Genomic DNA, 14074 nt, shown 5'->3' on the forward strand with positions numbered 1-14074 from the left:
CCAGACTAGCAAATTTTCAAACTATTTAAGCCTTAGTTTTCTCATATTAAAACTAAAGCTGGGAGTTCCCATCGTAGCTCAGCAGAAGCGAATCTGACTAGCATCCATGAGGACGCAGGTTCAAACCCTAGCCTGGCTCAGTGTGTTAAGAATCTGGCATTGCCGTGAGCTGTGGTGTAGGTCGCAGACACAGCTCGGATCTGGCACTGCTGTGGGTATGGTGTAGGCCGGCGGCTGCAGCTTCTATCCAATACCTAGTCTGGGCACCTCCATATCCCACAGGTGTGACCCTAAAAAATAAAAAAATTAAAAAAAAAAAACTAAAGCAAATGAGTATAAAACTAAAGAACTTACTTAATTCTACTAATTGTTATGCCATGCCTTATTTTAATTCTTCAAACCTGCAACAAGACTCATAAAATAAACACCATTATTCCTCATAAAAGAATATATTTGTTGTTCTTGGTGCTATTATCATGAGGATTTAATGAGATAATAAAAATTGCTGCAAAAGTAGCACATAGTAAATGCTTAATAAATGTCAGCTATTATTATTAAGATTTAAATTTTTAAAACAATGATCTCTCTATAATTCAGTAAAGGCAGAAATGTTAACTAATTCATTTAACAGCATGAAAACTTAATTCAGCATTTTACTGGGGAATAGTTAGATAAGTTCCTATTTAGCCCTTGAATATAATCACATGATAAAATGTGACAGAGCATACCTAATTTTTTTCTCCAGAGAAGAAATTTAGTTACTCAAAAGACACAGTCAAAAGGACCTTTATATAGAAAAAGAATTTGAAAGACAACAAAAATAACTTGAGAATAAATATAACTTGTAATTCCTTTTCTCAAGGTAGTCTATAATGTTTGGAGCAGGAATAATATTTTCTTCTATAAGACATCAGTTACTAGTTTTTAAATATAATTATAAGCAATTATATCCAAAATATATCCCTCCCTTAGGATAAAAATGCTACAGAGGCCTGTGAGAAGCCCTGGGGAAGATAGCCTTTTGTCACTCATTCCAGGTATAAACACCATTAATCATTTCTAAAGGACTAATTTCAGCTTGCCTCCAGCTGAAGGAGTCATGTGAGTGAGAGCTGCCACTAAGAAGAAAAGAAACTTGAAGGAAAAAAAAACTCTTGGCATGCCTCTGCCTAACCAAAGTAGTGCTCTTGGAAAAAAAGTGATAGTTTTATGGGACTCAGGAATGGGTACTGGCTAACCTGTAGGAATATTTAACATACAAGAATATAGAATATATACCTATAATTAATCATTGCAGAAATACCCTTGGTAAGTATGGAGTACAGACGTCTACATATGTTCATCAAAATAAACTTAATGTTGTTCAAATTTTCAACATTTGCAGTTCTTGGCCCTGGCAACACATTAGAATCACTGAAGAGACTTCTCAAGGAAACTGGAGTCTGGGTCCATCCAGACCCATTTAATCAAAATCTCTGAATTCTCAGAATTAGAGGCAGTAAATCCTAAGGAGAATGATTTTTTTAAATGAAGTTCACACGTACATATGTCACAACAAAAATGCTATCCTTTTTTATTGCACCCTGTGCTTTTATGTTTTCAATTTCTCTTTTTGTTAGATTGTTCTTAATTCACTTACCTCATAGTCTCTGCTTGTTCTATTGTGTGCAGTTCTTGGGGATCTACCTCTATCGTTTATGTCCACAGACTCTTATGATGGTTTTTCACAATGTTAATTTCTGGAGAGGAAATGGCTCAAAATGTCAAGCTAGCTATTCTCTAGGTTCAAGGTAATATTTTTTTCTATTCTTTATTATGCAAATTTTGCATGTTTCCATATATTTTTATTTTTGAATACAAATTTCATGAAATTAGAGGTCTGGCTTTAAAAAGTTTAAATACCTTTGAAAAGCTAAGAATGCTATTAGTCATTAAGAATTTAACAAAAACTAGTTAATTTCATGGTTTTATTCTCCAAGTCCAGCTTAGAAAGCCAACAGCAAGTTCGAAGCATAGAAAAAAACAAATTTTTGAAGTAAACTTATTTTTTGACAATTTCAATCTTTGCTTTGATAAAGTATATATTTCTTATTTGCAACCTGATTTGTATTCGATATTTTATGAAGTTATAGAAATGAAAGCTATAAAATACTTCGAATATATTTCATAAGCAACTTCTATTCAAAAGAATAACATTACATGAACACTCAGCTCACAATTTGTGGATCACAGTGAGTGTACATTTGGAAGCTTTCTAGAAACAAAGTTTTACTCCATAATACTAAATATAAAACATATCAATTAGGAGCTACACTCACTGAAGGATGAATAACAGGTACGGACTCCACCCAGTGAGGCAACTCTGGGGTAGGGGGGTGGGGGTTACAATCCACAGAACCCAGTTGGAAGCCACTACAGGAGGAAAACATCACATCATCTTTGTTGGACAGAATACTTCAAATGGGACTGGACTTTGATATTTACATGTAAATGAGGTGAAACCTTTAACCAGTTTCTACATTATTTCAATATATATTGATAGCAAAATTTTATTCAAAGTGACATGCATAATTTTAATGTACAACTCAACTGCTCATAAAACAAAGTCAAATCATTTTTTGGTGCTTCAAAAGAAAAACTACCATACCTCAGAAATAATGTCCTTGCAGAAAATAATTTGCCCCAGGGAGAAAATGTTGCCAATGCAAATAGTACACAGCCTAATGTCTAAAGCTATCATAATTTCGACATACAACAAATGCTCATTTTAAGATAACTGTTATAGGAGTTCCCGTCGTGGCGCAGTGGTTAACGAATCCGATTAGGAACCATGAGGTTGCGGGTTCGGTCCCTGCCCTTGCTCAGTGGGTTAACGATCCGGCGTTGCCCTGAGCTGTGGTGTAGGTTGCAGACGCGGCTCGGATCCTGCGTTGCTGTGGCTCTGGCGTAGGCCGGTGGCTACAGCTCCGATTCGACCCCTAGCCTGGGAACCTCCATATGCCGCGGGAGCGGCCCAAGAAATAGCAACAACAACAACAAAAAAAAAGACAAAAAGACAAAAATAAATAAATAAATAAATAATAATAAAATAATAAAAAAACAAAGATAACTGTTATAATGTTGATTTCCAGTTTATTTTTCCTTATAAGTGCATCACTTGGCAGCATAACCAAGTAAAAAACTTCACATCATTCTGTTCTGCTAAAAAAAAATTGTACTTGGTTCATGATAACATAGCTGATGGTATAGTTTGGATTTTTTAAAAACCCCAAAACACTTCATGATTTTCTCATACATAACAACATAAATATTAAACAAAATATTGTTTAGAGCCCTGGTTTCTACTATCAAGGGAAGGAGACAATGAAATCAACATTATTATCACGTGGAAAAGAAATTTGACATCTTTGGAAAACTAAGAAAAATTATGCTTCTTAGGAATAAAAGCCAAATATTTAAGTAATTTTTAAATTTTCTCTATTTTTCATAGCTGAAAATTGAGGGATGCTGTTGAACTAAAATTTAAGAACAGACTACATCATAAGGACAAAGTGTATTAAATAAAAAAGGTTCATTTATATGTGCCTACTTCATGAAATGCCATTTAGAAACAAAATAGAAAAATATGGTAACAGAAATAATTCAACCAAATATGGACTAAAAATGCCTTTGTAAACTGTCTTTGGATAGCAATTAAGAATTACAAATAAATTATCAAAAACAAAATATAACAACAAAGTTCAAAGGTCCTGTATAGAAGGGTTCTTCTTTTTTTTTTTTTTTTTTTTTTAATCACTCTATTTTGTACTTCTGGCTTCTGTCCTATTTTAATATATGAATATCCCCCAAGAGTCTATATTTAGTCTTTGATTTTTTTTTTTTAACTCTATACTACTTCCTTGCAATCTTTCACCTATTCTCATCACATCTGCTCTTCTCCACTTCTCCATATACTCTTCTCAAAATGCCAGCTGGCAAAACATCTCCAACAGGATGTTGTAATATATGCTTAAGGGGTCTGTAACAAAACAACTTTCCTTATAACCAACCAGTGTCCTGATTTCACTCTGTTTATGGCTACTATTCTCCAAGTTACTTGGGCATAAGGCCTTAGTTTTTTGGTTTTGTTCTGTTTTGTTTCCAACTTTTTCTTCATTCCCACAGCTTTCTCCTAAGTCCTCCAATGAAGATCAATCAGTTCAACTTCTGAAAATCTTTCAGTTTTGAGTGGCTCTAAATATCACCTTAAGGGTGCTTTGTTTTGTCCTTCTATATGGGGGTACCTGTCAGAAAGCCTACGAATATGCTTTAAAGTGTGGATTATAGTGTCTAGAGAAAAGGTTGGTTCAGGGTCCATTGGAGCTTGCAGTTCACTATTTCTAGGAAACTCAAATATGCAAAGACTGGATCACACTTTAATTGAATAAAAATTAACGTATCTAGAGTACACAATGCTATACTTAAAGGCTGTGCATGTTTATCTTTGTGCCACATGTATAAAAAAAAGCAGAGAAGACTGTGTTAAATGACTTTCACCACAATGACAACACATCAGGCTTATCAGTAACTACATTAAAGCCTTAATCAATTACAATTTTTAAAGATTTAAATTTTGGAATCAATGGTTATGATCCCTCTTAATTTGTTCATACCTTCTTTGTGGCCCTTAACACATTTAAAAGTTTCCTTGTCTGTCCCCCAAGGCAGGAGTGTTCTACACAGGAATACATCTCATTTGTTTTTGTACTTCTAACACTTAATACAGTGCCTGATCCCAAATGAGTGTTGGAAGAATTAACTTATATTGACTATTAGTCAATAAATTTATGAGGGACTTTTCCATTACTAAGAAAAAAAGATACTATGCTCAACTGTATTATTACAAATTACAATGTAAAAGGACTTATTTTCAAATATAAACAGTTCTAAAACTCTTTTTATATACCTATAAACCCTTTTTAATCTAGTCACTCTCTGTCACTGTCTTAAAACTTCAAGTATTTGAGAATTGGCTTCTTCCTTTTAGAGCTGCCAATTGTTCTTTCCTCAAAAATTCATCACATCTTATTCATTGTTGCAGTTCAAAATATAAATGTGCATATTTGAGAGTAACATTTAGTATCCAAATATTCTAAAATTATAATTACTAGGCTAATTAGACTAAAAGACCAACTAGTTGGGGCTTTTACTATTGTTTTCATGTTTGTCTTAACAGAAGAATAAAGAAGAAAAAAAGATGTAAAAGGCTGTCAGGGAAAAAAATCCAATTTTCTGATTAAAGGTAACATTCCAAATAAATCAATGAAAAATGTATTTTTTAAAAATCTGCTCTTTTGCCACAAAAACAGTTAAAAGCAAGATCGCTGGACTTCAAATAGTGATGTCTAAAATTCAAGTGTAAGTAATTTATATTTTTGTGATGTAAATTTCTATCTATTGCCTCCCAAACTTAAGTCAGCTCTGTTTCAAACACAAATTCCTTAGTTGGGGACATTTTTTTTAAAAAATTTAGGAAACCAACAACCACTACCTACCAAACCTTCATGGATACTAGTTGTGTTCTTAACCTGCTGAACCACAACAGGAACTCCCGATTGCCTCTAATAATGTAAACTGTTTATCTGATATATATAGTACAGAATAAGGACGATGGTTGTTTGACAGAAAGATAATCCACAAACAGACCCAACTCAGAGGAAATCAGAACCAAAGAAGACCAGAAAGAAGTAAACAATCACCCTCACCCCAGAAAGACTAGGAAAGACACAGGCCACCTCCACTCATAGAATGAGCCTTGAGCCAAATGTATTTGACTCTCAGATAACTGGCACTTTAATGAACACCTGGATTATGCAACTTTGAAAGTAAAAGAAATGCCAAGAAAAACATTCTCAGATGGCGACCTTACAAAGGAAGTGTCAGTGTCACACAGCACTTGGTGGAGAGCTTTGGAGCCTCATGAATGCATTTGTGTACGATGAAACTGACCCAGAACTTTTTCCTGGGGCACAGGGATGCAGCCCTGGCTCCTCCCATAGGACCTGTTTAGTCCACTGAGGGCAGAAATGGAGCAGTCATTCATTCATTCAGATCATCTTGGATTGGTTCCTTCATTTTCATGAGAGGATTTCAACCCTGTTTTGTTTGCATTGATTGATTTCAAAAAATCAATCTAGCTGATTTAAATCAGCAAAATCACTCTGTCTGCCAGGACCATGCCAGAGACTATGACCTCATATATTTTACTACCTCCAACTGTTATCAAAATCAAAGTTATAAAAAAGAACATTTCCACAGGATGACTGCCTAAAAAAAATGTAGTTTATTCATCTCTATAATATGCCTAGATTTTAAACCTGGATCAAACCAAAACATCATTCATTATGCTGAAAAAATATGTGGACAGTGTTTTGTGGTGTGTGCATGTGTGTTTGGGTATATTTGGACAAGTCCCTCTACTCCTATAAAATTGCTTTTACTAAATTGAGCTTTGCTGTGATAACTGCTGCTTACTGGCTGTTGGTTTTATGGGTGAGAAATATTACGGAAGTTGTCTCTCACATCACTGAGCCAGCCCTTCATAAGCCCTGTGGGAGAAGAGTTCCTCAGACCTTCAAGTGCAAGGAAGAGCTTTGCCTCTCCTCAAATGACGCATTCTTATTTTATAGACCATGCAAGTCCCATGAGTACCTGTCCATGTAAGGAAATTTAATTTTTTTTTCATTTTCATTTTAACTTCTCTTATATCTCTTCTCACGTGAATTTAAAATAAGAATGTTGTAAAAGACCCACTGTTAAAGTGGCATTCTTTCAGTTAAAAATATATATATATTTATGTATTTTTTTTTCCAGAGAGAGGAACCAAACTATGGCCTATGTAGTTTTCATATATATATATATATATATATATATACACTCTATAGTTTCTTGCCTTCATGAAACAATCAGGTCTCCTTCAAGATTGCAAAGAGGCTAATGGGGAAGTATGCAACTCTTTAGTTAACAGGGTCTCCTGGTTTTAATAGGTCACTCAGCTCATCTTCTCTGTACATAGAACAGAACTGGCTGCTCTTGACCATCTTAGGTCCTCAGTCTCCTTGATCAACAATTCTTGGCCTGAAATTTTCTAACATCACAGTGTGCCTGCTCTTTGTCTGGCACCCATCTCTGTCCTGAGTCATCTTACCCCAAGCTGTGCATCAACTACACCAGCTGCCTCTACCCTGATCAATCTGGCAAACAGGAAGAAATGGCAAAAAAAAAACAAGATTTATAAGTCTATGTGGAAAAAGAAATACTAAAATTGTTTGTTTGAGAGTTTTTTGTTTTTTGGGTTTTGTTTTTTGGTTGTTTTTTTTTTTTGCTTAGGGCTGCACCTGCAACATATGGAGGTTCCCAGGCTAGGGGTCTAATCAGAGCTATAGCAGCCACTCTACACCACAGCCACAGCAACGTGGGATCCAAGCCATGTCAGCAACCTACACCACAGCTCAGAGTAAGGCCAGATCCTTAACCCACTGAGTGAGACCAGGGATCAAACCCACATCCTCATGGATACTAGCTGGGTTCTTTTCTTTGGCTATTAACTTTAGAAAAATCTACCCTAAAATATAAACAACTTAAATATTATCTTTAAAAAACTGCTATTCTTGGAGTTCCCAGCGTGGTGCAGTGGTTAACGAATCCGACTAGGAACCATGAGGTTGCGGGTTCAATCCCTGGCCTTGCTCGGTGGGTTGACAATCCAGCATTGCTGTGAGCTGCGTGCGGTGTAGGTTGCAGACGCGGCTCAGATCCAGCATTGCTGTGGCTCTGGCGTAGGCTGGTGACTACAGCTCCGATTCGACCCCTAGCCTAGGGACCTCCATATGCCGCGGGAGCGGCCCAAGAAATAGCAAAAAGACAAATAATAATAATAATAATAATAATAATAATAATAAACTGCTATTCTCACTGAACAGCCATGTGTAAATCATGAAATTAGAATACTCCCTCACATCATATACAGAAATAAACTCAAAATGACTTAAGACATGACACCATAAAACACCTAGACGAGAACACAGGCAAAACATTCTCTGACATAAATCATACTAATGTTTTCTTATGCCAGTCTCCCAAAGGAACAGAAATAAAAGCAAAAATTAAAAAATGGGACCTAATCGAACTTACAAGCTTTTGCACAGCAAAGGAAATATAAATAAAATGAAAAGACAAATTATGGACTGGGAAAAAATAGCTGCAAGTGATGTAACCAACAAGGGCTTAATTTCCAAAATATACAAATACTTCATACAACTCATTATAAAAAAAAAAAAAAACACAACTCAAATAAAAAAGAGGAAAGAGTTCCCATGATGGCTAAGCGGTTAATGAACCCAACTAGCATCCATGAGGACATGGGTTCAATCCCTGGCCTCACTCAGCGGGTTAAGGATCTGCTGTTGCCGTGAGCTGTGGTATAGATCACAGATGAGGCTCAGATCCCACATTGCTGTGGCTCAGGCGTAGGCTGGTGGCTACAGCTCCAATTAGACCCCTAGCCTGGGAACCTCCATATGCTGCTGGTGTGGCCCCAAAAGACAAAAAAAAAAAACAAAAAAACAGGAAGAACACCTAAATGGGCATTTCTCCAAAGAAGACATATAGATGGCCGACAAGCACATGACAAGATACCTAACTTCACTAATTATTGGAGAAATGCAAATGAAAATTGCAATGAAGTAGCACCTCACACCGATCAGAATGACCATCATTAAAAAATCTACAAATAATAAAAGCTAGAGAGGATATGGAGAAAAGGGAAACCTCCCACATTCTTGTTGGGAATGTAAATTGGTACTTCCACTATGGAGAGCAGTATGGATGTTCCTTAAAAAACTAAAAACAGAGTTACCATACAATCCAGCAACCCTGGCATATACTTGGAAAAGACAAAAACTCTTAATTTAAAAAGATATATTTACCCCAGTGTTCATAGTGGAACTATTTACAATAGCCAAAACATGGAAGAAACCTAAATAATGTCCATCAACAAATTAATGTATAAAGAAAATGTGTGTGTGTATTTGTGCGTGTGTGTGTGTTTGTGTGTGTATTCAATGGAATATTACTCAGCTGTAAGAAAGAATGAAATAATGCCATTTGAAACAACATGGATAAATGTAGAGATTATGATACAAAATGAAGTCAAAGAAATATTATATGATATCACTTATATGTGGAATCTAAAAAATAGTAGAAATGAACTTATTTAAAAAAAAAAAAAAACAGGAACAGATTCACAGACATAGAAAACAAACTTATGCTTACCAAAGGGGACATGGGAAGGGGATAAAATAGAAGTAAGAGATTAACAAATGCACACTACCACATGTAAAATAAACAACAAGGATTTATTGCATAGCACAGGGAACTATATTCAATATATTTTAATAAATTATAATGGAAAATAATAGAAAAAAATTATATATATATACACATACACACTCCACGTCACTTTGCTGTATACCTGAAACTAACACAATATTGTAAATCAACTATACTTCAATTTAAAAAGAAAACCCTATTCTCAAGTCACTCAGTACATATATTCACTTGCTATTAATGTGTAGATGGAAGGAAGATAAATTCTGATATAAGTCAAAAGAAACATTAATTGAGAATTAAATATGCTTTCAAAAACAACTCTCAAATGATGCAAATTATTTAAGAACTGTTTTATTTCAGATTCTCAAATCTTCTTCATGGAAGTTGATCATTCAACAGTTACTTCCTATGTCATTCTATAAGGCCAGTATTACCTTGATATCAAAGCCAGACAAAGATACAAGGGACCAAAAAACCAAAAACAAAACAACACAGAAGTACCTCTAACAAATGTTAATGTGAAAACCTCAACAAAAAACTACCAAACAAAATTCAATAAAGTATTAAAAAGGATTATATACTATGACCAAGTAGGATTTTTTCCTGGAATGCAAGGATAGTTTAGTATATGAAAAATCAATATAATACACCACACTAAGAGAATAAAGGGGAAAAAACGGGATCATTTCAAGTGATGGGAAAAAGCATGTGACCAAATTCAGCATCTTTCATGATAAAACCACTTAAACTAAGAATAGAAGCAAATAACATCAACATAATCAAGGATTAGTACATTGATAAAACAGTATCATGTTTAGATTAATTACCTACATCAAAAAAAACAGACTCACTAAAAATTTCCATAAGGAGTACTTACCTGCCAAGATTTCCTTGAATTGTCTAAACCATATGTCACAGTGATCTTCACTAAAATTAATAAGATCAAGTGTAGAGTCCTTCAATTTATTTTGTTCCTTTCTCAAGCATATGAAGAGTGTGATTCCTAATAAAGTGCCACTTTTCTGTTGTTTAACAGAATAACGCCATTTCAGTTTGACAGAGAATATATCCTTCAGTTCAATAAATTCTTCTTTATGTAGAAAATCATACTTGGAATCACCTGAAAATAAATTAAGTTTTCCAATCAAAACTACTGTCTCTATAACTTACATATATGAATAATTAATAGTGAAAAAAACAAAATCTTTATCAGCTGTAATTTTATTGATTATGCTTTATGTTAAGCCCTGTATGAGAGGAAGAGGGAAAAAAAAGGAAAAGAAAAATTGGATCTATTTTCCCAAGAATAAAAAATAGAAAAAAATGGAAGAGAGTTCCTGCCGCACAAGGTTAAGGACCTTCAGAATCTGAGAATATTCAATATATAAAAACTTCCAAGAATATAAACAAAGCAACAATTCAGTAATAATAAATTAGTGTCATGCAAGAGACTTCCTGATACTTATAGGGACAGAGTAAAATAATATAAAGAGAATTCACTTACAGAAGTGAGATTATGAGAGGTCGTTGAAGGCAATATGCAAGGGGAGGAAATATACATTCTAGGTAAAGTAACACGCAGAAAGGAAATAGTTAAGATTACTATGAGTAGAAAACATGAATTCCTGCCAATCTAAAAAGAAAGATCCACCTGAAATCTTATTATAGTATGACTGTATTTTATAATGGCATTAAATTTTACTAGTTATGTTTAAACACAGGTCAAAAAATACTTATTATTGTGATAACGGACAATTTCAACTGATTCTCAAAGTAGGAGTGTTTTATACTTGAAAAAAAGTACTTTCAGGAGTTCCCATTATAGCTCAGTGGTTAACGAATCTGACTAGGAACCAGGAGGTTGCGGATTCAATCCCTGGCCTTGCTCAGTGGGTTTAAGGATCCAGCGTTGCCATGAGCTGTGGTGTAGGACACAGACACGGCTCATATTCCCGGCCGGTAGCTAGAGCCCCAATTAGACCCCTAGCATGAGAACCTCCATATGCCACAGGTGCAGCCTTAGAAAAGACAAAAAGACAAAAAAAAAAAAAGTACTTTCAAAACTTCCACTCTGGCCAACATGGAATCATAGGGACTCGTTTTACCTTCCTCCTGAAACAACTCAAAGAGTACACCAGAGATAAGAAACCTTAGTTTTCGGACAGAGGACATGAGGTAACACAGGAGGACAGTGATCCCAGAGAGGAGGAAAATAAAGAAGCCATGTGATTCCCAGTCAACTGCCAGGAGGGTCCCCAGGCCACAGAGCAAGTAGGGGAACTCTGGTGAAGCCTGGTGGTCTCCCTGAGTTGACTAGAGTTCCCTGGGAAAATTATTATAGACAAGAGAGCTGCATGGAGAGAGAGAGCTCTGTGGATCTGCCCCTTGAATCCTCAGCTGAGCATGGATATGCATGTGTGTGAGATCAGGGAAAGAACTGCCCAAAGGGTCAGAGAAAGCAAAGCTCAGAGATCATACAGGTGTTTCCACAAGCCAAAGCAGAAAAATAATGCAATACCTGGGATACTGGGAAGAGTACTGTCTCTTTAGTGAGCTTACCAAAAGCTGCTCTGAATTCCACCTAACAAAGCTTAAAAGCAAGCCTAAAAGGATTCAACTGTTTCCAGTAACAACATCCTAGAACAAACACAAGAATATTTACAGGAATTCAAAAATATTCAGCAACTGTACATGGTAAAATTCACAGTCTTATTCAATCAAAAATCATGACACATGTAAAAAGACAGAAAAATATGACCCATGATAGGAGAGAAAAAAATCAATAGAAATAGATGCATAAGTAATTAGGAGCACTAAAACAGCCCCAGCAAGAAGAAACCCTCTATTAGCTTCCTTTACCCTTAAGCGGGCACAATGTTATTCCTTCTGTGCACTCTCCTGGAGTTTTTTGGCCTCTCCTAACCATCTTGCAAATGACAGCACAATTGCTCACAAAGCACATGTACCACCAAAAAAGAATGAAGATCTTCTCTTGGTGTTTGCAGTGGGGGATAGGGTGAACCCAAAGGCAGTATTTCAGGCCTGTCATTTCCTCAGAAAGCTGAGGCTTCACCTCCATGTACTTTCTACTGTTATTGTCACCTGGGTGATCAAAGACTCAAAACCCTCAAAAGCATCAGTGCAACAGGAAACATTTATATGTACTAGAAAACAGTCATCACTGTTACTACAATCATCACTGAAACTAATCAACACTGTATCACCATAGGCCAAAGTGTTCCATATGTCTTCATGAACAGAATGAGTCAACCTACCTTTGCTCTGTAAGTACTAATAGATTATTTGTGTTGTTAAGATTGACTTTTCTCTAGTTCAATGGCTCTCAAACTCTTGGTCTCAGAACCCATTTATACTCTTCAAGATTGAGGGCCCCGATTGTTTTTGTAGGTTATATCTATTGATATGTACTATATTAGACTTCGGAACTGAGACTTTTTTAAGTACAAGAATACAAAGCATACACTTCATTAGCTATTGGGGCAATGGTGTCATCTTGTATGTCAGCCTCTGGAAAACTCCACTGTACCCTTGAGAGAGAATAAGAGTGAAAATAACAAATAAGTTCTTAATAATAAGAAGAAAACAGCTTTGACCTCACTAACCCCATAAAAAAGTTTGGTCCTAGACCACCCTTTGAAGATGCAGCTTTCACATATTTTAGACTCTTTTCCCTTTGATCATATAATGAAGTTTGACCTTTTACAGACTCAACTTTTCAATTAACTAAAATTATTTCCATTTGAATACTCCAAATTTGTATAGACTGGACAGTGAGAGTTCCTCCAACCTGCCTCCTTAGTTACAATCTCCAGATGTCTTTGAAAATAACCTCTTATAACAGCATAGGGTTTCAGGATCATGTAAACTCCCCAAGGAGCTCTCATTCCTTGTCAGGAAGTATATACTAGAAACTAAAAGCTGTATTGTATGTATCATATACAAGGGAAACCAAGTTCTTTCACAGTAAATCATCAATAAGATAGTTGCAGCTGGTGAGCTTATTAAAAGCTATTTGCACTTGTTGGGCAGGTAGACATATGGCCAGGATCTCTAGAACAATTGGAGGTGGGGGGAAGACCAGGGAGATTCTACATCCTTCTTCTACCTTCAAGAATGGAGTAAAGCTGACTGGTCAACTGTTGTGACAAAACCTTACCCTATGGTGTGTAATATCCATATAGTAAACGGTGTCTAAGAGGTGTAAAGAAGCTGGCCTCCCACATAGGGGTGCTGCAGGGGGTCCGCTTCATACAGCTGAATGTGTACAGGTAACTCCTATCATTTATCTACCTTAGGGGACTTTATATTCTTGACTATATTTGTGATTTCTTTTCCAAAAATCAATCAAACAATCACGTTGAATATCTTTGCATTTATTTTTCATTTGTATTTCTTAGAAGAGCTGCCACTACACATGCCTCTCCCTATTTCTTTTTGGTTGATTGTCTATTTCTTATTAATTTCTAAGAGTCCTTCAAATATTCTTGAAATTAGTCCTTTATTATATATGCATATGTGGCAATTTGTTCTAGGCTAATCTTATATTTGTTATAACCTTGTGTCCCATACCATGATTATTTATGTAGTCAAGCATACAACAAATAGCACTCCAAAGGAGGAAGGGAGGGAGGGACCACTGAGGGGAAAAAATAATGCAAAGGATGAAATATACTCTTTTCACGCA

The 14074-nt window shown here is 35.6% G+C and overlaps 1 protein-coding gene across 2 annotated transcripts in view; it reads right to left on the bottom strand.

Annotated features, from left to right (window-relative positions):
* CERKL (ceramide kinase like) overlaps nt 1–14074 on the bottom strand; it is a 128443-nt gene that overhangs the window by 70376 nt on the left and 43993 nt on the right. For both annotated transcript variants that reach the window (XM_047773014.1, XM_047773013.1), the window contains exon 2: nt 10247–10489. In XM_047773014.1, the coding sequence (XP_047628970.1) occupies nt 10247–10489 (243 nt within the window). The remainder of the gene's footprint in view (nt 1–10246; nt 10490–14074) is intronic.

Source organism: Phacochoerus africanus, chromosome 3 (genome assembly GCF_016906955.1).
Source record: "Phacochoerus africanus isolate WHEZ1 chromosome 3, ROS_Pafr_v1, whole genome shotgun sequence".
Taxonomy (NCBI): Eukaryota; Metazoa; Chordata; class Mammalia; order Artiodactyla; family Suidae; genus Phacochoerus; species Phacochoerus africanus.